The 24,064-nt window shown below is 36.3% G+C and overlaps 1 protein-coding gene across 6 annotated transcripts in view; it reads right to left on the bottom strand.

Annotated features, from left to right (window-relative positions):
• PTPRM (protein tyrosine phosphatase receptor type M) overlaps positions 1 to 24,064 on the bottom strand; it is a 742,830-nt gene that overhangs the window by 281,923 nt on the left and 436,843 nt on the right. For all 6 annotated transcript variants that reach the window (XM_044382848.3, XM_026496000.4, XM_048218445.2 and 3 more), the window contains 2 exons: positions 6,723 to 7,031; positions 899 to 1,008 (listed from right to left, as the gene is read on the bottom strand). In XM_044382848.3, coding sequence (XP_044238783.1) covers positions 899 to 1,008; positions 6,723 to 7,031 — 419 coding nt within the window. The remainder of the gene's footprint in view (positions 1 to 898; positions 1,009 to 6,722; positions 7,032 to 24,064) is intronic.

The raw sequence follows: 24,064 nt of genomic DNA, 5'->3' as shown, positions 1-24,064 counted from the left end.
CATTTCAATACCAATTTCAAAAGGTAAAAGGAAACATAAATGTGAGGCTCGTTGGGTCAGAGAGGGGGTTTACCAGTGATTACTGTCTGACAGCTAATCTGCTCAGGCTTTTGTCAGCAGTTCTGAAAGGTATTCAAGCAGAGGTTCCACAGGAGGAATTGCCATGATTTTTAGAAACCTAACAACATGTAATTTCGTTAAATTTGCATTCAAATAAATGCTTGCTTAAAAAAATGCACCTGCTTGTTTCTATGACAATAGGCACAGCGAATGATGCTCATACAGATGTGATGATGACTGTCACCCCCGGTACTGCTGTTATTTTTTTCCTTGAACAATTCATCAAATTCTTCTCTGCTATCATTCAACCATTTGATATGCCTCAGTAGACAAAATTATGTCAAGGAAGCCTAAAGAATGTTTTGCTAATACTAAGAAACCAAAAGACATTATTCTATTGTTACCCCTGAGACAATGTCTATTGACTTGGCTAATTGGATAATCAGCGTTCTTCTATAATTCAGTAGTAAAATATTTTATAGCTAGCAAGAATAGGATCATGTGGTTGCCTCCTAATCAATGTACACTTCAAAATACTTACTGTTTTTAATATGGGTGATTTTTTAATACTATGTTGTGTCCTTACATATAATATATATTCCAGAAACATCTAAATCATTATATATATACATCCTGAAATGATACATAATTGAAAAACTCAGGGTTTTTTGGTTTTGTTTTTTTTTTTTTTTGCTTCTATGCAGTAACCATTGTAACTATCAAAGGCATTAAACTTCTTAAAAGACATAATGCCATAATGCATTTTTAAATACTAGGCAGTTTAGGTATCACAGAAATTATAATGAAAAATTAAATTACTAATGAATGTATATACTACCTCATATAAAGTGATGACACCATATGTTTGAATTGGTTCTCGCCATTGAAGAAATATCTTCTCTTCAAAAGTACTTCCTTGGATGGATTCAGTAGGAACAGCACCTGGCACTAGAAGGGGGGAAAAATCAATAAATGTTTGAGAGCTCTGCCCCCAAATTAGATTTTTTTACACATTCGGCTTTTCACTCTCATTTGAAATGTAAGATTTAATAGTCCATAGATACACTCAGTATTCTTTTAAAAATCTGAAATTTAAGACCATTTTGGCTACACTGTCCTTTTAAAGAAAATAATCTCATCACTTTTTTCTTTAAAGTTTGAATCAATTAGACGAAGCTCAGTAATCACTTTTTAAATGAACTTCCACATTCTTCAGAAATAAAGATATAGAGCAATAAGAATTCCCACACATTGCTTGTGGGAGCAGAAATCAGTACAGCCACTTAGGAAAATAATTTGATAGTATTTAGTAAAGTTAAAGAGGCATGTATCATATGATCCAATAATCCTACCTCCAGAGATATTTCCTAGTAATATTCTTTTTTTTTTTTTTTAAAGATTTTATTTATTTGACAGAGATAGAGACAGCCAGCGAGACAGGGAACACAAGCAGGGGGAGTGGGAGAGGAAGAAGCAGGCTCATAACGGAGGAGCCTGATGTGGGGCTTGATCCCATAACGCCAGGATCACGCCCTGAGCCGAAGGCAGACGCTTTAACTGCTGTGCCACCCAGGCGCCCCTCCTAGTAATATTCTTGTATGTATGTACAGGAGACATGTAGTAAGACATCAACATAGCATTTTTTAATAAAAATAATAATTTGGGGACAAACTGAATGGTTTAATAAATTGTTATAGTCACACAATATAACACAAAATGACAGCTATATATATAATCATGGATGAATTTTATATTTAAAATTTTATGTTTTTATATATTTTATACTTACAATATTAAGTGACAAAATTATGTGAAAGAAAAATAGATATGAACTATTGTACTGATATTTAATATATCTGTTAAAAATACACACAAATAGATGTTCTAAAAAGATGTGATGTAGATAAAATGATATGTAATAATAAATATTTTAAAAATTATCTTATTTATTAATAATACAAAAGACTTTGGGGATTTTTATGCCATTTTTTAAAAACCTGAAATATGTAACACCTTTTGACTAGTTTTCAAATAAATCTAATTGACATAAGGGAAGGTGGAAATTTACCTGCCAATTTCTATAAAATAACATTTAATGTTATTTTTAAAATACTGTTTATCTCGTGTTCACTTAAATTCAGTTTTTGCATATACACTATATCATACACAAATTAGTGTATTAGTGTGTCTATTCCTTTTAAAACTAGTATATCTGTAGTATTTATACATATATTTGAAGGTACAGGATCAAATTTTTTGGTGACAGTGTCAGTAATCAAAAAGTGGTTAGAGAGGACTCACACTTCTCAAAACTTACTACAAAGCTATAGCATCAAGACAGTGTGGTAGTGACATAAAGATAAACATACAGATTAGTGGAGCAGAATTGAGGATACAATGTACATTTGCAGTCAACTGATTTTCATTAAGGGTGCCAGGAAAATTTAATGGGGAGATGATAATCTTTTCAACAAATGGGGCTGGTACAAATGGATATCCACATGTGAAAAAATGAAGTTGGATTCTTACCTCACACCATATATAAAGCTTATATCAAAATTGATTTAAGAGCTAAATGTAAGAGCTAAAACTACAAAACTCTTAGAATAAAACATAGGTGGGAATCTTCATGACTTTGGATCAGACAATAGGTTCTTGGACATGACACCAAAAGTCAAAGCAACAACAACAAAAAATACAGATAAACTGTACATCATCAAAATGAAAAGCTCTGTGCTTCAAAGGGCACTATCAAGAAAGTGAAAAGATGACACACCGAATAGGAGAAAAGTTTTGCAAATCATATATCTCACAAGAGACTTATATCTTAAATACATAAGGAACTACTAAAACCCAATAAGAAAACAAATAATCCAATTAAATGGGCAAAGGGTCTGTATAAAGTTCTCCAAAAAAGATAAACAAATGTCCAATAAGCACATGAAAGGATGCTAAGCATCACCACCTAGCAGGAAAATGCAAATCAAAACCACTAGGAGATAGCACTTCACACCACTAAAATGGCCATAGTCAGAAGGCAGATAGTAAGTATCACTGAGAATGTGGAGAAATTGAAACCCTCATATGCTGTTGGAGGAAATATAAAAATCCTACAGCTCCTTTGAAAACCATCTAGCAGCTCTTCAAATAAATACACATTGATAAATTTACCATGTGAATTCCAGTCCTAGATACATACCTAAGAGAACTGAAAACATACACTACTCAAAAAATTCTACACAAATATTAACATAAAATTATACACAAATATTAATATATTAATATTAATAGCATTTTCATAATAACCTGATGTCAGGGTGACATCTTTGCAGAATGAGCTGCAAAGGAGGAAAAGTCACTAGTCCTAGAGAATGAGCCAGGAATACAGAAAATTTTGAAAGTCAAGATTTAAATTAAGTCATTGAAAGCTCTGTGGACAGAGTGACACGATGCAGATGTATTTTACTGAATTGTTAAATGCTGTTTAAATTCATGTATAACTAAATTACAGTGTTTAATAGTTTTAGGTGAACAATACAATGATTCAATAATTCTATATACATTTCTCAGTGCTCATCAGCGTAAGTGTACTTTTAATCCCTCTTATCTATTTCACGCATTGCCCCACCCAGCTCCCCTCTGGCAACCACAGTTCTCTGTATTTAAGAGTCTGTTTTATGGTTTGTCTCTTTTTCTTCCTTTGTTCATTTGTTTTGTTTCTTAAATTCCACATATGAATGATATCATATGGTGTTTGTTTTTCTCTAACTTATTTCACTTCGCATTACACCCTCTATGCCCATCCATGCCTTGTGGCAAGATTTCATTCTATTTTACAGCTGAGTAATATTCCATGTATTATGGAATTATGTCCATCTATATGTGGACACTTGGGTTGCTTCCATATCTTGATTATTGTAAATAATGCTGCAATAAAAATAGGGGTGCATATATCTTTTTGAATTAGTGGCTTCATTTTTTGGGGGTAAATCTTATGGTAATTCTATTTTTAATGTCTTGAGGAACCTCCATCCTGTTTTCCACAGTGGCTGCACCAATTTACGCTCCCACCAACAGTGCATGAGGGTTCCTTTTTCTCTACATCCTTGCCAACAGTTGGTATTTCTTGTGTTTTGTTTTTTTTTAATGTTTTTTATTATATTATGTTAGTCACCATACAGTACATCCCTGGTTTCTGATGTAAAGCTCGATGCTTCATTAGTTGCGTATAACACCCAGTGCACCATGCAACACGTGTGTTTTTGATTTTAGCCATTCTGACAGGTGTGAGGGGATATCTCATTGTAGTTTTAATTTGCATTTCCCCCGATGATGAGTGATGTTGAGCATCTTTTCATGTGTCTGTTGGCCATCTGTAGGTCTTCTTGGGAAAAATGTCTATTCAGGTCTTTTGCCCATTTTTTAATTGGATTATTTGTCTTCTTGGTACTGAGTTGCACAATTTCTTTATGTATTTTGAATATTAAACCCTTATCAGATATATCATTTGCAAATATCTTCTCCCATTCAGTAGGTTGCCTTTTTTTAAAATTGTTTCCTTTATTGTGCAGAAGCTTTTTATTTTTATGTAGTCTAAAAGTTTAATTTTGCTTTTATTTCCCTTGCCAGAGGAGACATACCTAGAAAAATGTTTCTATAACTTGAATAAATAAAATAAGAAATGAAGGAGGAGAAATAACAAGCGACACCACAGAGATGCAACTGTATTTTAAAGATTAGTTCTGTGGGTGAGTAGGCAACATTAGAATGGGGCAAAGCTGGAGCCACCAATGAAGGTTAGAAATTTCAGTATGAAATAATGAAGATTTGGATATAGATAGTGGAAATTGAGAGAAAAGCACACTCTAATATTTTGGGAGCAGAAACAGCAGGAGTTAGAACCAAAATAGAAAGGCACAAAGAAAGGGGGGGTAATCGGAAGGGGGAATGAAGCATGAGAGACTATGGACTCTGGGAGACAAACTGAGGGCTTCAGAGGGGAGGGTAGTGAGGGACTGGGATAGGCTGGTGATGGGTATTAAAGAGGGCACGTATTGCATGGTGCACTGGGTGTTATACGCAACTAATGAATAATGGAACTTTACATCAAAAACTAGGGATGTACTGTATGGTGACTAGCATAATATAATAAAAAATATTACCAATAAAAAAAAGAACCAAAACAGGCAGAGATATGCGGGGTGGGGTGGGGGGAGAGTTAGAGGTGACCCACTGACAATGTTGGCAGTTTCTTTTCACTTTTCGGAGAGATGAGGAGGAACCAGAAGAAATAGAGACAGGGGGCGCCTGCGTGGCACAGCTCAGGGCATGATCCCAGCGTTATGGGATCGAGCCCCACATCAGGCTCCTCTGCTATGAGCCTGCTTCTTCCTCTCCCACTCCCCCTGCTTGTGTTCCCTGTCTCGCTGGCTGTCTCTATCTCTGTGGAATAAATAAAAAAAAAAAAAAAAGAAATAGAGACAGGGCTTCTAGTCTCAGCCAGATTGGGTGACCTGCAGCAAACTAATATTCCTTATAAAAATAACTGCAAAAAGACAACCATTTGAGAACAACCAGCACAGGGAGGACTTGTAGGGCTACAGAAAACAGAAGAAAAATTTGTGGGGTGAGCTCCTCCTTTACCCTGGCTGTTCCCATGTTTTCCTTCCAAAGCAATATGCATGGTGTTGTATAGGTGATAAACACTCAAAAATACTTCGTCAGCTCTTTAAACGGTACAATGAAGTGTTGTTGTAAACATTTAATGCATGTTATAATCAATAATCAAGGATCATGGCATAATCAGCTGCATAAGAAAAAAAAAAGTGTAACATCTCCTTTTCCCCAGAATTTAGTAAGTGTATTCATTTGAGGGGCTTCTCAAGTTCTTTGCCACTTATTCTGATGCCTGGCAAATAAATTGTAGGTCAAATATACAATACACTGCCACTGCATTTTATGTTCCATATGTACGTGTTATTGTATGTGGGCGTCCCCTGTATAATCAACATAAAAAGCTCATTTATATCTATGCTATGGGATTCAATGTATAATTTTACTATTTTAAATTATTTCAGAGGTTTATTGCAATTGCGTATTAGCTTTTTTTGATGAGTTGCTGGTGACACACATTGTCTATTTGTTAAGTCCTTGTTTATGGAGGTAATATCCAATTACAATACTGTTCCTATGGGAAAGTATGATCTATTACATGACCACCAACCTAATGAGGTAATTTCTCAGCACTGTGCTGAAAAGTAAGGGCAGCCTCTATTTTGTGCTGAATTTTTATCTGAACTATGAAGTATGTTTCAGAATACCATTTCAATATATTTAAATAAGCATTTCATATAAATAATACCCAAGTAGCAACTCTTAAGTCCAACATGAGAATAAAACTTGAATGGAAGAACTATTCAGAGCAATACAGAATAATTATATAAAGAAAGGTAACTCTATGACTCATAAGGAATTAAACTTCTACATCTTTATTCCTTTACCTTTTAAAATCCATGCTTAAGTTCCCAGAAGCACATTTATATTACTCAACAGAGTAACTAGTTCCTTCATTTTCATTATAGAGACCTCAATTTAAAAGAAATAAAAGCTGCTTTTCTGATGCATATGTATTTCACACAAACACATCATTTAAAAGTACTTACAATCTTCATCTGTCTGTACTATGAGTTCTTGACTTTCCTTCCGTCCCTCAGGATTCATGAGGATGAGTTTCACGCTGACATTGGTATACGGTGAAAGGTTAGTGATTGTATGTTGAGGGTGTGAATTATCTGTGTCCCAGCTTACTTCTTCTCGCACTTGCTCCTGTCCTCCGACTTGGTAACAGTAGTGGACTGTGAGATTATAACTATGGCAGCGAGTTACGTTATACCCAAATGGCTCCCAGCGGATAGTGATTTGTCGAGATTTGACTTCTACCACTTCCAGTTTTCTTGGGCCACGCATGGGATCTAATATCGAAAAGGAAAGGAGGAACAAGAAAACATAAGAGAAATGAATTATAAGAGTTCTGGTGAAGTTCAGGTATCACAGATAGTCCTCCTTGTCCCCAGGATCTGGTCTTCTCTTCTTCCAAGATAATGAAATCCCTAAATCTTAGCTGGGCATAACACCACCCAGAATCAAGACTAGAATTTTTGGTGTCTTCTGCAGTGAGATACGGCCATATGCCTAAGTTCTGGTGAATGGATACAAGATGAGATCAAGAACAGATTCTGGGAGGTATCCTTAAAAAGAAGGGCTCACCATTTTTTTTCCTTCTTCCTATCCATTAGGTGGATTTAGGATATGAGGGTTTTTTGCTCATGTCGCCATGATGGACCATGAAGCACTTAAACATGAACATTCAAAGCAATGATGAAGAAGGAGCCACATTGAGAAACCACCTTACACCAGTTAGAAGGGCAAAAATTGATAAGGCAAGAAACAACAAATGTTGGAGAGGATGTGGAGAAAGGGGATGCCTCTTACACTGTTGGTGGGAATGCAAGTTGGTACAGCCACTTTGGAAAACAGTGTGGAGGTCCTTTAAAAAGTTAAAAATAGAGCTACCCTATGATCCAGCAATTGCACTACTGGGTATTTATCCCAAAGATACAGACATAGTGAAGAGAAGGGCCATATGCACCCCAATGTTCATAGCAGCATTGTCCACAATCGCTAAATTGTGGAAGGAGCCGAGATGCCCTGCAACAGATGACTGGATTAAGAAGATGTGGTCCATATATACAATGGAATATTACTCAGCCATCAGAAAGAACGATTACACAACATTTGCAGCAACATGGACGGGACTGGAGGAGATTATGCTAAGTGAAATAAGTCAAGCAGAGAAAGACAATTATCATATGGTTTCACTCATTTATGGAACCTAAGAAATAGCAGGAAGATTGGTAGGAGAAGGAAGGGAAGAATGAGGGGGGGTAAACAGAAGGGAGAATGAACCACGAGAGACTATGGACTCTGGGAAACAAACTGAGGGCTTCAGAGGGGAGGGGGGTGAGGGACTGGAATAGGCCTGTGATGGGTATTAAGGAGGGCACATATTGCATGGTGCACTGGGTGTTATATGCAAATAATGAACTCAACACTACATCAAAAACTAAGGATATACTGTATGGTGACTAACATAATAAAAAATTATTATTAAAAAAAAAAGGAGCCAGAGTTCCTGATAATCCCTGAGTTACCGTACTATCCCCGACTGTCTACTTCCAAAATTTTCATAGAGAGAAATACAGTGCTTTTATTTAAGGCTATTTTCCCCTGAGGCTCTGGTACATGAAACCAAACTTAATGCTCATTGATAAATATATTTTATCTTTTTAAATTAATTTATGATTATGTAATTGGCAAACATAAGAGAAAAAGCTTGAGAATTCAGCATGAAATAATATAACGATTACAGAACATAAACTTCTGAGCAGGACTGCAGGCCTTCTGTGACTTTTGATTTGTATAGAATTTCATGCAATTACTGCTCTTTCCTATCCCTGACAATGTCTTAGTATTATTCTTGAGCCCAAGCTCCAGATACAGAGTTTCAAGCTTAGAAATCGAAATGACACGCAGGGAATATAAGCATTTTAAATAGTTTAAAAGAAAGAATGTATACACAGACAGCTTAAATGTCTTTATGAAATAATGATGAAAATATAATAATACTAAATACATAATATTTACTGAGCACTTACTATGTGCTATACAGTTTTCTAAGAAGTTTACCTTTCAGGGGTTTGGGGAGAATCTAATCTTAAATGTTCTGTTTTGGAATATCCATAAATATACTTTCTCCATATATTCTGATTTTTTGTTTTCCTTAATTGTGGTCATCAGAAATGAATGTAAGGAGATCTACAATTGGTAAGGGAAATCAGCATGAACATTTGAGAAATAATAGCTACCATTTGCTGTATGTGCACTTATTATGTGTAACTTGCTTTATATGTAGTCTCTATTCCTCAAAACAATCCTGTGAACCAAGTACCATTCTTCTCAATACATAGATGAAAAAAATTGCAGCCAACGTTGGTTCAAGAAGTTGGTTCAAGGTTTGATGGTGGCTGTGAATTCATACCTGTCTGACAATGAGACATGCTGCTTTAACCTTACTGCAGCGTCTCTACCAAAGTAAAGAAAATCAGATAAGAAGGAATTGTAATGTTCTATATACCCCAAACTCCATCTAAAACATGACCAAAGAATGTAAAATATAATACAGATCGCATGTATTTAATTGTGGAACACAAGTGCTGTGAAGACTCTTTCTTCTTCTCTAATACTACAGAAGAGGGATCTATGCCATGTTCCCAGTTCAGCGTTAGCAGATAACTCTACCTGCTACTGGAAATTTGTCCGGACTGTTACTGAAGTTCATGTCTTGATTTCTGTTTGTGTTTCCCACTCCTTATTTGCTCCATCATTTAGGATCTACGGAGAACCTAGAACTACTCCCTTTCCTGTGACCTCCAACAAATAAAAACATTTCAACTGAAATAATGCTTTGATTTTATATATGCAAGATGGAATTTATCTGCCAGATCTCTGCTCGAACCATAAAATGAGGTTAATAATGACCATTCACGCTACCCCTTCCTGTAATAACTCTAGGAACCAAAGACGAGTAAGATAAAAACTCCCCCAGGGAATCTTTAGTGGCGTTCCCCATGGAATGTTCCATACTACTAAATCATTTTTTTTAATATTTAAATTACTAGTGTTAGGGGAAATATCATAAGTTATTTAGAAATAACTTGAAGGTTTTTTTCAAGTCTAGTGACTTCTTACAATGTAAAGGAAATGTCTAATTTTATATAATGCTTCATTAGTTGAATGTTTACAGAAACTTTTAATAAGCTCCAGATCTCTTATACATAAACAGATTAACATGCATCTCTTTGCTACTTTCCTTATTAATCACCGGTATCCGTTGGAAGTGTTCCAAAGCATTTTCCCAAGGTTTTCATCAATTTTATTTACGAATAAAATGACTAAATGTTTCGGATATTAGTTTAAACAATGCTGTTCTACCTTAATTTCCATAGAAAACTACTTTCTGCTGCATAAATAAGCCTGCATCAATTCAGCACTTCTTAGTCAAGAAAATACACACATGAATGAAGTTCCAGGATTAAAAACCCAAGAATTCTGTTTACTGCTCAAGTTTTCTTGAAATGCATGCTAGCTTCCTCTCTGTTAATACCTAAAAAAATTCCATCATGGTAAAATTGTTTCAAACTTTACATAAATTTGCCAAGTAAAAGAGTTAAGTATTGCACAAACAACCATTATCTATGACCAAGTTTCCAGAGTCCCTACTGTCAGAGTGGTAGTTAGCAGACTAGAGAGACAGAGGCTGTATGAGGTCTAAATCTTAGACGAAAAGAGGCTTGTGCTCACTGGCTTGCATCTTCAATGAGATTCTGGCTAACCAAAACGAAATATGTTACAGAAGCTGTTATAAACAGAGTACCTCCATTTATGTTCTTCACGGGCCTTTGTCTGGGGTATAGTGCTGTTGTGTCTCCTACTATGTCCATACCAAAACGGCAGGGTCAAATCATATCAACAGGGGGCAGGGATGAATGCCACTTTGAGTGTCATTCTATCCCAGTTATTCTATGACTTCTTCCATTGCCCAAAAGCTTAAGACACAAGCTGAATCAATACTGCGACACAGACAACACAGTCCGCCTGAGATGGAGAGCTGTCATTTCTCTTGCCAGGGCCAGGAGGGAAGAGTTAGTTAAGCATGATGGGAAAATGACGTCTGAAACATAAATGAATTCCATGCACTGCCACGTACCTGTGATAACATCCTCTTTTGAGGGTAGTGTTGATAGGCTAAGTCCAATGACTCAGGGAATCTGAAAATCCTTTCAACTCATCCCAAGCAAATGGCCTGATTTCATTGCTTTTTTTTTTCTTTTCTTCTGCTATTCTGCAAATTGAGCTCTGATTCAGAAATGGTTTATAATGGTTACATCTTAAGTTAGTGTTTTATAGTCTCTTTATCTTCACTGTTTCTGGTGGAACCATTTCTATTAGCGTGCCGCTAAGTGTGAATGAGGCATTCCATAGGGACATGTGCTCTAGTGAGTTATACTGATGATCACTGCAGACTTTGAAGGGCATTGTTGTAGAAATATATCACACTCTAGGCAATAAATGGCAACTTCATAACCAGAAATGTGTAATTTCAGTGGGCTAATTACAACTCATACTGCATTTCTAGGAGCAGAATACAAGCACTGCCAAAAACACTTGGAATATATTACTACCATTATATGCACACAAAATAAATCTCTTAGGGTTAGATAACAGGGTAATTAATTATATTCACAGGACCACTCGTTGTCGGATATTTGCCTCCTTCTCAGAATCCTAGAGATGCTACTGAGGATGTGAGTTGCTTCCAAGGCTGTTTTCTTCACACTCATCCCCTCGGCCCTCACTGGAATGGGTCTCATGACAGGCCCCACTGGCATGAATCATGAGGCCGGCCGGCCCAGTGTGGGCCCACTGACTCATGATAAGAGACTAGAACGGCCTCCCCGAGGAGTGCAATGGCTGTCGCGCCTGAAGCTTAGTCGGGAGTTCTTACCGCTTCCTGGGCTGGTGGCAGCATTTTTCATTCTGTTCTCTTTCTGCCAGTTCCAGCCAGGTTTCCCGCAGAGAAGTCTGACAGTCACAGGCCTGACCTGAGGGACCAGCAGGCCCGGTTCTAGCCTCCGGCACTTTAGCATCCTATTTAATCAGTGATCCCGGCTTCTTCTACACTCAGTCCTGTTTTCCTATGAATAAGGGCAGAAACTGACTGGTCGGATCAATTTCCATTGCAGGTTCAATTCACAGCTCATTTCTCTGGAACTCTGCTCTTTACTTCTATTACTACTACAGTGCTTTTTCAGAAACTCAATTTCAGAACCCGTGAGAGATATTTGGGTGTAATTTTAGGATCCTGCCATTGATCGTCAAAAACACAGATCACAGCCAATGCTCCTGCTAACAGGTTTCTCTTTCCTCCCTCTTCATGAACTATCCAGAGGTCTATTACAGTAAAAGGAATAACAACCAGGTGGGCCCCCTCTGGCACCTTCAGCTACTCTATTTCTGCTTCATCAGTCACACAAAAGGGGACAAAATAATATCGCAACAGCTTTCTTTACTCATCAGTTAAATCAGAGCAAATACCTGATTAGTTAATATTATGTTGGCTTACCCAATCATTCACTATTCCTAAGCAGTAAGGATTCCAGGCACGTGGCACTGTTTTCAAGTGACACAGCTGCAATTTTCGGATTAGCCAATGCTTTCCAGAGTTTAAAAAGTGCCCCTTGTCAGTGAGGCTGAAAATTTAATTTAGAAAAGTTAATTTATGCTACCCTACAGGCATCTATATATCTGAGATGTAAATTGAATAAATTAAAAGTTGCTATAAGAATTACATGAATTGAATAGTCTCGTCCACCAAAATACTTTTCACAAGTATTGTATGAATTGCTTCTGGATTGTATCATAATTAAAATCAAGAAATGTACTTGAAAGCAGTCTAGTTTTCTTAAATATTTCACACAGTCCTATATAAAAGGACAGTTTCTCTCTAAAAAAATAAATTTCAAAAATAGTACTAATTTAAGAGATGAATAAACAGACTATTGAATAGATGAATGGAAGTGTAGCAATGTCAAGCCTTACACAAAATCAAACATTCTGCTTTCTTCCTTGGTTTAGGATGGACATACTCTTCACAATGTCCCTCGTGTTTTCCAAGTGTGGGTTTGAATTTGGCCTAATTGATAAAGGTATGTAACCTACTACCCCTTGTTGCTGGAAAATGGACTATCCACTTACACTGATTGCTTTAAATTCCATCACAGAACAAAGCTGGAGTTGCCATTCACATTTTATGGAAAGTGTAAAGGAATTTTACATAACAAAATGACTAGGATATGTACAAAGGTGAGAACACAGACCCTCTCAGGAAGGAGGCTAAGGCTGTACAGCCTCTAAATAGAGCAACCACTCATCGCCTGGAGGGGGCGGGATTCTCTAGCGGTGCCAGGTGAACTGAAAGAGTAGAGGGGACAAATGTTTTGTTTAGTTTTTGGTTTGGTTCGTACATTAAAAAAAAATAAAGTAAAAAAAATATACATATCTATCTCAGGTTTTTGGTTAATCACCCAATGTGCGTGCTTTTAGGATAATTTCACCAAGTCTTTCAGAATAATATAATTTTTTAAAGATTTATTTATTTATTTGAGAGAGAGAAAGAGCATGAGTGGGAGGGACAAAGGGAGAGAATCTTGAGCAGACTCCACACTGAGCATGGAGCCCAGTGCAGGGCCCAATCTCATGACCCTGAGATCATGACATGAGCCAGAGTCGGGTGCTTAACCAACTGCGCCACCCAGGCACCCCCAGGATAATATTTCTTAAACAAATTCTTTTAGTTTAATGTTTTTAAGTAAAGTTTGATGAAAGGTTAGTGGAAAAGAGAAGCAGTAAACATCTTACTGCTGACAACTTCTGAGGTAAAGAAATGTAGGCATTGACAAGGTACTTGATGGCAATGCCATCTGTCATATTTTATTCTGCCTGAATTGGTTAAATGCATAAAATAAGGCTAGAAGTTGCACAATGGTTGAAAGATGTTATTCTGGTAAACATAAAATGTTCTTTTTGTTGGTGTTAATTTAAGGTCTTTGAAATTTTTTTAAGCTCTTTGAAATTTTAGGTAATAAAATCTTTGAAACACATTGAAAAGTACCAAATAAAGCAATCACCTGTGTACCTACTAATATCAAATGTTAACATTTTGTGTTTTGCTTCAGACCAGATTTTATTAAAGAAATAAAACATTACTGATATCAATTCTTTCCACTTTCCTGCAAGCAACCCCAAGGTTATTATGTTTCATTACCAGACATATTTTTATACTTTTATTACATATATCTGGGATGCTTATGATTTTACATAAATGCTACCATTCTTCGCAACTTGAGAATTAATTCAATGTTAGTCAAGTTGAAAAATATAAATCTAGGTGTCATTTCAACTGGTGCATAGAATTCCATTAAACAAATAAACCATATTCACTTATACATTCCTTCACTGGGGGACAGAGAGGTTGAGTCTACTTTTTCTCTATTACAAGCCGTGTACAAGGAGCATCGCTGCTTGTATATCCCTTAGCCAGTTTCCCTTGAGTGAACATAAAATGTGGGACTGCTGGCTTGTACAGTCTGCATGTCTTCAAGTGTGTTCGCTAATGTCAAATTGCTCTCCAAAAGAAAACAACATTCAGATGGTCCTTTCCCCCAGTGAGATTCTATTTCAAGACTATAAATCTAAAACCTACTCCTGAGGAGAGATCTTGAATTATTGGTGCTGGTTCCAATAAAATGTAAACAAGCAAAGTCTAATTTAGGGCCATTTTATGAACTGTATCATTTATTTGACATAACCTTTGAAATGGAAATTTACTATGTACATAACTATTTTTTCTTTGGCTATAGTGTTTGACAAGTGTTTATGTTAAGAATCTCTCCCAATTACTGTTTATTATATTATATTATATTATATTATATTATATTATATTATATTATATGTATGTGTAAAACTAAAAGATCCAAATTCATCAAATAGAGAATTAGATAAATTAATAAATTGATGGATAATATATTTCTAAAATAATCATTAAGTTTCAAACAAAATGGAATATCATTTACTATGAAGGACTCTCCTACTTCAACACAACTAGATCCAGCATAAGATATAAATATATCTTATATATTTATGTATATTTTAATATATATTGTATTTTGTTATATTTATATTATATACTTATAAATATTATATATGTGTCTATATATATATATATATATATATATACACACACACACACACATATATATATATATTTTTTGCACAGACTATGATGTATCTCCAGTGGCACCTTACATCATGTTTCTTGTCTAAAATAAAGTAAATGATAGGATTGCAGACCTCAGCTCTGCAATCTAAAGAATAATCCTTGGGCCCAGGGCAGCATAGAGAAGCTAAACATCTAAGCGCTAGGTTAATCTCAGATGCTTGGAAGTAGCTAAAGCATCCATAGTCAATACTGCCTCTTGGATCCCAAGAGACACAAACACAAATTTTCTCTGAACAAAATCATCCTTAAATTTGGTCTCCTGTTTTCAGAGATTAAGACCAGCCATTAGCAGAGATCACCACCCCCCCAAATATAGATATTCACCAATGACTATCAGCAGATACAGGAAACAACAGACTTAGATCCCCAAGATTGCCAGATGAAGAATACAAATTTTGAGTCACACTTTCAAATTTCAAATGTAATCACCAAAATGAGCTTGCCATCACGAAGAATGACCAGTTGGATTTTAAAAGCAACTAAATGTAACATTTAGAAATAACAAATTAAAATACAGCAAAAACTCAAAGGACAGATAAAACAAGAAGTTTGGACACAGCTTAAGAGAAAATGGATGAACCAGAAGATAGATCAGAGGAAATTATCTACAATGTAGTGCAGAGAACTGGAAACAGGAAAGTGGTAGAGAATAAGAAAGAGAGACACAGAACAGAATTCGAGGGTCGAACTTGTTTCTAATGGAGGTTCTCCAGGAGGAGAACAGAGAGAATAGAGGGGAGGGCACACTATCCATAGATAGAATGTTTGAGAAATTTCCAGAACCGGCAAAAGACATCAATTAAAATATAAAGAACATATAACATGTACAAAAAGAGGATAAGTGAAATTAAGTACACAATTAGATAGTGTAGTTAAACTACAGATACCAAAATCAAAGAGAAAATCTTAAAAATATCTGGAAAGAAAATACATATCACTTATAAAATCATAACAATTAGATTGACAGAAGGTTTCTCAACAGTATCCATGGAAGGCAGAAAATGGGAACAATATATCAAAAAAGTGCTGAGAGAAAACATGTCAACTTATAATTGGATACTAGCAAAATGGTCTTTCAATAGGTAAAGGCGAAATAAAAAGGATTTCAAAGAATCAAAACCAAGTGGGTTTACTACCAATAACCTACATTAAGGGATAAACTTCAGAAATAAATAAAAATGATGTTTCAAGGAAGGTGCGAGATGCTAAGAGACATGAGATGAGCAAAAAGATATCTAAATCTATATACATAAAATAGTAATAATGTCTAATTTGAGAGGTTTTAGAAAACAGAATGGAATTTAACTACTGACAATAAAAGTAATATAAATACGGAAGGCAATGCTCAGAGTCAGAATAGTATAAGATCCTTACATCATTGGGAAGAGGGGGTTTAAAATATTAAGTATAGACTTTTTAAAGTACACATAGCAAATTTCCTACAGTAACCAGTACAAAAATAGAAGTAGAGTGGTATTTTGCAACTGTAAAGAATAATAATTCTTAAAAACCTGATACACTCAAAGGAAAAAAAAAAACAAGTCAAATACTAATATAAGTAATTCTACTTGTTGGGAGAAACATGTCCAAATATATTACCAATCACAATAAATGTAAATGGAGCCTTGTCATTTAAAAGATCCAGAGAATTACACTCAATGTAAAATCGATATCCCTGCTATATGTTGTTATAAGGAATAAATCTAACATATATGTACATGGGAATTTGAAAGTAAAAGAATACAAAAAAGGTACCTGGGAAATATTAATGAAAAGAAAGAATAGCTGCATTAAGGGACGGCAGAGAATCATGACATAATGATAAAAGTTTCAATTCATCAAAAAGATAAAACATTCATCAAGAAGATATAACAATTATAAATTCTTATGCACCCAATAAGATAGATAGCCTTAGAATACACGAAGCAATTGATATCTTAATACAAAACCAAACAAGGATAACGTGTGTGAGCAGCATATTTCATTCATGCATCGGCGAATAATGAACAAAATATTCAAATCCATTCATATATATATATATATATATATATATATATATATATATATATATATCCGACAATACTGCATAACCAAGTTAGATTAATTAGGATGGTTTAACATAAAATGTCTATAAATGTAATTCATCACAGTAACAAATTAAAGAAGAAAAACTATATGATAGTTTTAATAAATGCAGAAAGTGTATTTGTTAAAATGTCCATTCATAATAGGGAAAACTTTCGGCCAATTAGAACAGAATGAAATTTCACACACCTAATCAGCAAACACTGTTCTGAATGGAAACACATTAAGGAGCAACACAAGGATGCAAGTTATCACTGCGTCTACTGAGTATTTCCTGGAGGTTCTAGATAGTATGGTAGGAAATAAATGGTATAAAATTTGAAAAGGAAAAAAACAAAACTCTAATTATACACAACATACATGTCAGCATACACAGTATCTACAAATTCTAAGAAGCAGCAAGTGTTTAGCAAGGTGGATAAACATAAATTATTTTTAAAATCCTTTGTATATGGGCGCCTGGGTGGCTCAGTCGTTTAGCGTCTGCCTTCGGCTCAGGTCATGATCGCAGAGTCCTGGGATCAAGGCCCAAGTCGGGCCCTGCTTTGCAGGGAGGCTGCTTCTTCCTCTGCCCCTTCCCCCACTTGTTCTCTCAACCTCTCTTTCTCTCTCTCTTGCTCTCTCTCTCAAATAAATACATAAAATCTTTAAAAAAAATAAAATCATTTGTATAGAAATACATCAATAACAAACTGGAATACCAATTTAAAAAAAAAAAGATTTGCAACAGGACCAAGATATATAGGTGACTCAGGAACAAATCTCACAAAAGAACAATAATAAAATCCAAAAATGTATTGAAAAGCATTGATGCTTTTCAACATAACTGGAGAGCTATATCATGTTCATGAATAGGAAGACTCAGTATTGTAAAGCTATCAGTTCCTCCTAAAATAATCACTGGAATCAGTGCAAGTTCAATTAGAATCTAATTAGAGTTTTGAGAAACTTGATGATTTGATTCTAAAATACGGAGCCAAGGCCCCCAAATAGCCACAATACCTCTGACCAAAATGGAATAGAGAAACTTGTCCAATCAGATATCAAGAGTTATTTACAAGCTACAGTGACTAAACACTGATATTGCTGAAAGAATAGGCATGGAGCTGTCTAGAATGCTAATATATGGCAGAGCTGGAAAGTCTTATTCCGACTGCTGAAGTAAAGACAATTAGTACTGGGAAACCTGTGCATCCACATTGGAAAAAAAAATGAAGGACAGAAAAAGCACCAAGTGTCATTGAAAACCTCGATTATTTATATTACATTAAAATCAAGAACATATGTTTATTAAGCTGTACTATTAAAAAAGATAAGACATAAGCTTATTCTTGGAAAAAAAAACAAAACCAACCAAATAGACTTAGGACAAAAGATATAAACAGGCATTTCACAGAAAAGTAAACGAGGCATGCCACCAGGAAGAAGACCGTGGCAACCATTTAACAAAGGAGAGACATCCCGGATATTCACAGAATGCCCATGGATCATAGGAAAAGGGTGACCATTCAAAAGAGAAATGGGTGAAAACTAAGAACATGAGTTTCACAGAAGAGGAAAAAACAGACCATAAACACAAAACGTGCTCAAGCCTCGTATTAACCTGAGAAACGCCAGTAAGGTTGTAGCAAGGCTCCATTTTATACCAATCAGATTAGTAGAAATTGAGAAGTCTGGTCCTACTAACTGTGGGCAGGATGTAGGTCAATGGCAGGTATTATACACACACTCCACTACTGAGGGCGTGAGCTGGTAGAGCTACCATGGATGAACGCTTGGCATCATCTTGTAAGGTAGACATTAAATACTCCATAACCTAGCAGGTCTATTTCTAGGTATACATCCTAGAACAGCACTTCTAAACTTCTCTGATGGTAAGAGCAATCTGGAACATTTAAAAAATATCAGGCTTCCTAGGCCTTTCCCCAGAGATGCTGATTTGGTGATCTTGTAATGAAACTGCAAAATCTGAGTCTTGAAGAAGCAATCCAGGTGAGTCTTATCCCTAGGGAAGTTTGGAGAAGGAGCCTAGAGTCTGCTTTCTCAAAGTATGGTTCTCACACCAGCAACAGGGCCACTACCTGGAAGCTCATTACAACTGCAGATGTTCAGGCCCCACTTCTCACCTCCTGAAGTGGCATCTGCCTTTGCACATTAAAGCTTGAGAAACTCTTACTTACCGGATTATTTTTCAGAGTGAAGGCTGGGTCCCTAAGTCTTACACTCAGACCAGCATTTGTTTTAAAGAAAGAGAATAGGAAAGTAAATGATAGAATGCATTTGGTCCAAAAGTGAGGACTGTATGGTGCAATTTTGGCTCTAGGTATACAAACACACTCCTTTGCAAATTCATAGGAATCTGTGTAACTGTGATACAATGTAAAACACAGTTCATCCTGCAGCGAAAGAGGTTGAAAGACACATCCTTAGAGACATTGTTCCCCGTGGGCACCAGGAAATACCTACAGAAATGTTTCCAGCAGCTCTGTGGACAAAAGAATATGAAAGAAGAGTGTAGAAACAACTCAAACATCTACTGACGAGAAAACAGATAAATACTTACACAATGGAAAATTATACTGTAGTGAAAATGAATAAAACAAAAATGAATCTTAGAAACAGAATTGAGTGAAAAACTCACGTCACAGAAGACTACTGGGATACAATTTTATCAAACTGAAAAAGGGGCACCTGGGTGACTCAGTTGGTTAAGTGTCTGACTCTTGATTTCAACTCAGGTCATGGTCTCACGATCATGAGATTGAGCCTGGAGTCAGGCTCCGTGCTCTGCAGGGAGTCCGCTGGAGATTCTCTCTCCTTTTCTGTCTCTGTCTGCCCCTCCACCCAAATAAATAAAGTAATTAAAAAAAAAAAACCCAAAACCCAAAACTGAAAAACAAGCAAAAGGGAATTAAGAATGCATACGTACATATGTGATAAAACAACCAAGTAAGACAAGAGCAAAGGAAAACCCTACACAAAAACTCAGGACATCAGTTCCCTCTGACTTGGAGGGAACAAATGGGAAGCAGCATGGAGTTTGATTAGACACAAAGTTTCTAGGGATGGTCTGCTTTTAACCTGAGGACCTCACCTTTCTTATGCTATATAATTTATGTAGGTTGCATATATTCTCTTGTTTAAGTCAAATATTATTTAATAGCTTCAAAAAAGATTATTGTAAGGAAGGCATGAATACTCCAGAAACACTGTCAGCTCTCTGAAATTTCCTTTCTGGAGAACAGTCCATCTGCAGTTCTCACAGAAAAAGACTATGGTTATTACTAACCAGACTTGAGGGAAGCCAGATAATATCTCATTAAAGATTTAACTGTTCTGGATGTACATCCATGGATGGGGATCTCTGACTTGAAAAGCATTACAAAGCCCTCTTCCCACAAAGTATTGTAGGCTTCACAGCAGCGATGCCCTCATCCCTGAAACCAGAACTTCGGGCCTACCAGCTTTGTCTCAATCCTGTCCTTCCCTCGCTCCGACACTTATGGTACTGGTTTTTGCATTCACTGTCCTTGTCCAAACTTCTGGACCTCACTCTCTTTCATTCTTAGATACTTACAGTGAGGTTCAAAACAAAACTCAGGACGTCCACTGTAGGGGAGAGCACCTGGGAGGGTAACTGTCCAAGGCCACGGCTAGCCCATGTGGTACCTTTGTGTAAGTTCAGAAAGAGCGCCTCTTCCTCAGGACATTTTTTTCATCTGCTGGAAAGTGGCCACGAAAAATACACCCATCTATAAGGGTTACGCTACGAATGGGCACTGTGTGTTTACACAATGCACGACTTGAATAACTGTATGCCGCAGCCCTGTTTGAATCAGTATGTGTTTGTATGTGTATGTTTGTGTGGTGTTCAAAATGTGCAAGCTACGTGATCAAAAAGATACGTTTTCTACCTGATATCTGTGTGTGTGTGTGTGTGTGTGTGTATGCCGCACACTAAAAGTTCTTAAGAAGACATTTTTTGTGTGTGAAAAATTTCAAAACTTATGAAAAACCAGGTCTGCAGAAATAAATATGCTGTGGGGTATGCATGTTGACAGAGGTATGTGGATTTTTTCTTTCATCCAACACCATTGATTCATTGACCAGACTTCAACATTCATATATACATGTAAAGTACGAAAACTGCATTTTCTTGAAGGTGCCCATTCCGGTTACTCCTCCCTAATCTTATCTGTCCCTCATGCCATTGCCAGAACGCCTTTCATATGTGACGGGTCATCTGAATCAGAGGACCCCTAATTGATGCCCCCTCATCATAGGAGCCAAAAAGAAAACGTTTCCATTTGTTAGTCACAACCATCAAACAGATGACATAATCATTCCTGCTTCCTGTGCCACTCACGGGAATCTATCTGTTGTACCCCAAATACAGTTCTCCCTCCAAAATTAATCTCTCTGTTTTCACTGATCCATTTACATGCAGTAATAGCCAGATTTTTATCTGCCAAAACATAGCCTTCCAAACTTGGTTCCTTCCAAACTTGGTTGAAGATCAATCTTTTATGACTATTTCTTCTTAGTTAAAACGAAAACTCAGACTTTCATAGACCCACAGGGTCAGAAGCCTGGGGTTCATATGTTGATTATGTTTCTGTTTTTTGTGTTCTGTAACAATCAGGTGTGTTGAATACTGCTCTCATATCTAGTAAGAATGCTTTATTGTAGAGGATGCTTATATTTGCTATCTACACATTTGATAAAAGGCACTAACACAGAATAATAAATGATAAGCATCCAGCTCAGTTACTTCATTTTCATAAGTCAATTCAGGGAATGGCTCCTTTTCTCCACGATTTACCAGTGTTTTACAAAAAGCCCTTTCAAATTCTGTGTTTTGACCTGCATCTCTGTTTTACTTTATTACTTTAAAGAAGTCACACTATAAACGTGGCTTCTGCTAATCCCTGGCATTGTCTGTTTTGGCCTGAGCTCCTCGGTGACATTTCCAAAAGTGTAAAGTTCATCCCCGCAGAAGGAACACTATTGCTCTACAGCAAAATTAGAATCTTCAATTGTTTGATGCACTGCAATGAACAAACTGCAATTCTGAACTTTACAAGAAAACTGTTGTATGAAATAAAAACAAGTCTGCAGTAAAAGACTTCCTTGATATTCATTTCAGGCCTATATAATATAGGAGGAGGCAAAATTATTTCCACAGGGTTTTACAGAACTGTCAAAAATTGGTTTAGAATGCATTTTGACCTCATCTGACCCTTATTAATCTGTGATACCCACAAAAAGCCTTGGGAGTTTTGGATCTGTTATTCTACCCAGAGCAGAAGAGTATGAAGACCATTCCCTCTTGGTTTAGAAGTAATGTGACTGATGTGGGAAAAAAGCCAATAGGAACCTACCTATAGGAACCATTCTCTCTAGTTAAGACTAAGCAGATAAATGTTATTTAAAACATTTTTACTTGTTCACAGCCTCCTATTTTGGTATTTACAATTTTTTTTTTTTTTTTTTTGTGATTGCATAGTTTTCTGTTGGAAGTTGTTTATGAGTCTGGGCAAACAGTTCCACAAAAGACCACGCTCAACCATGCTAGATTCATCACTGTACTATGATTCTGCTTAGTTTTCATCAACAACTTGTCTGGGGTGGGGGGCAGAAGCTTTCCTCAATTTAAAGTCACATATGATTGATAAGGTTGTATTTAAAAACCCAAGTTTTCCATCCTTCTAATATTCTAGGGACACCTGGAAAATGAGAAGGTAAAAACATGAAGTTCTGGGAGGACAACAGGTTGTCAGCATCTTACTAGGGGTTATAATAGCAGGGCAGGCGGAGCGATTACCATGGAAACCAGAAAGTCAATCAATTATTGAAGATTCATAGTGATTGATTCCAACATTCTTGCAGGTCTGTCATCTGCTCCATAACCCTGCAAGAGTAGTCTGTTACATTTACTTATGAATAACTACCCCAAACTTCTCCTTCAAATGAACTTCATCTCCTAAATGCATAGCTCTCAGTTGGGGAAAAAAAAAAAAAGTTCTAGACATGCTCATCTCCACAGACCACAAACATAAGGAGGGGTGGGGTCATAGAGCCCCTCCAGGAACCCCTTGCCTTTTCAGGGCACCCCTCCTACATCCCTCCATTCGGACATGCAGACACCTGTGGGGAGGGTGAAGGGGTTAAGAAGCAGGGTAAAGTGGAATTTTATAAAGCTCCTCCGCATGATTCGGAAACCACCCTCATCCCACCTGGTGAGTCCCTGAATTAACGAACACATACACACATATACTAGTAATTTAACAGTGGGAGGAAGGATGCTGTGTGACCAGTATAATACAGCACACTTTTATTCTTAGCTTCTTAGGTGCTAATTTTTCTTTCTTTTTTTTAACTTGCTATATTTTCCAAGAATCATTTCTTTAATAAAATAACGAGGGAACTATCACAAATAAGAATTATTATAACAGTTAATTCATCACTCAATATTTAAAAATAAATTGCAATTCAATGATATGCATTTTTTTCATTTTTAATTGTTTATTTGCCACAGAAAATTTAAAAAAAATTACTGACAAGTATGCTTTCTTGAATATTGCCTGGAAGTGGCTTAAAAACTATAATCTTAATAAGGCAGATCATTAATTTGATATCTAATGTTCAATTAGTTTAAAATACTCATGATTCTACAAGGGAATAGTGAACAGACATAGGAAAGAATGGCATCCTGCCATTTGTAATCACATGGATGGACCGAGAGAGGACAATGCTAAGTGAAGTAAGTCACACTGAGAAAGACAAACACCATATGATTTCAGTCATGTGTGTAAGGTAAGAAACAAAGTAAAGAACAAAGAAGAAAAGAGAGAAACCAAAAAGCACACTACCGAGAACAAATAGATGGTTACCAGAGGGGAGGTGGGCAGAGGTGAAATAGGTGATGAGAATTAAGGAGCATACTTGTTGTAATGAGCACTG

Source organism: Ursus arctos, unplaced genomic scaffold (assembly GCF_023065955.2).
Source record: "Ursus arctos isolate Adak ecotype North America unplaced genomic scaffold, UrsArc2.0 scaffold_17, whole genome shotgun sequence".
NCBI classification, from domain to species: Eukaryota; Metazoa; Chordata; class Mammalia; order Carnivora; family Ursidae; genus Ursus; species Ursus arctos.
Note: the sequence above shows the minus strand (reverse complement) of the source record. Positions and strands in the feature narration are given on the sequence as shown.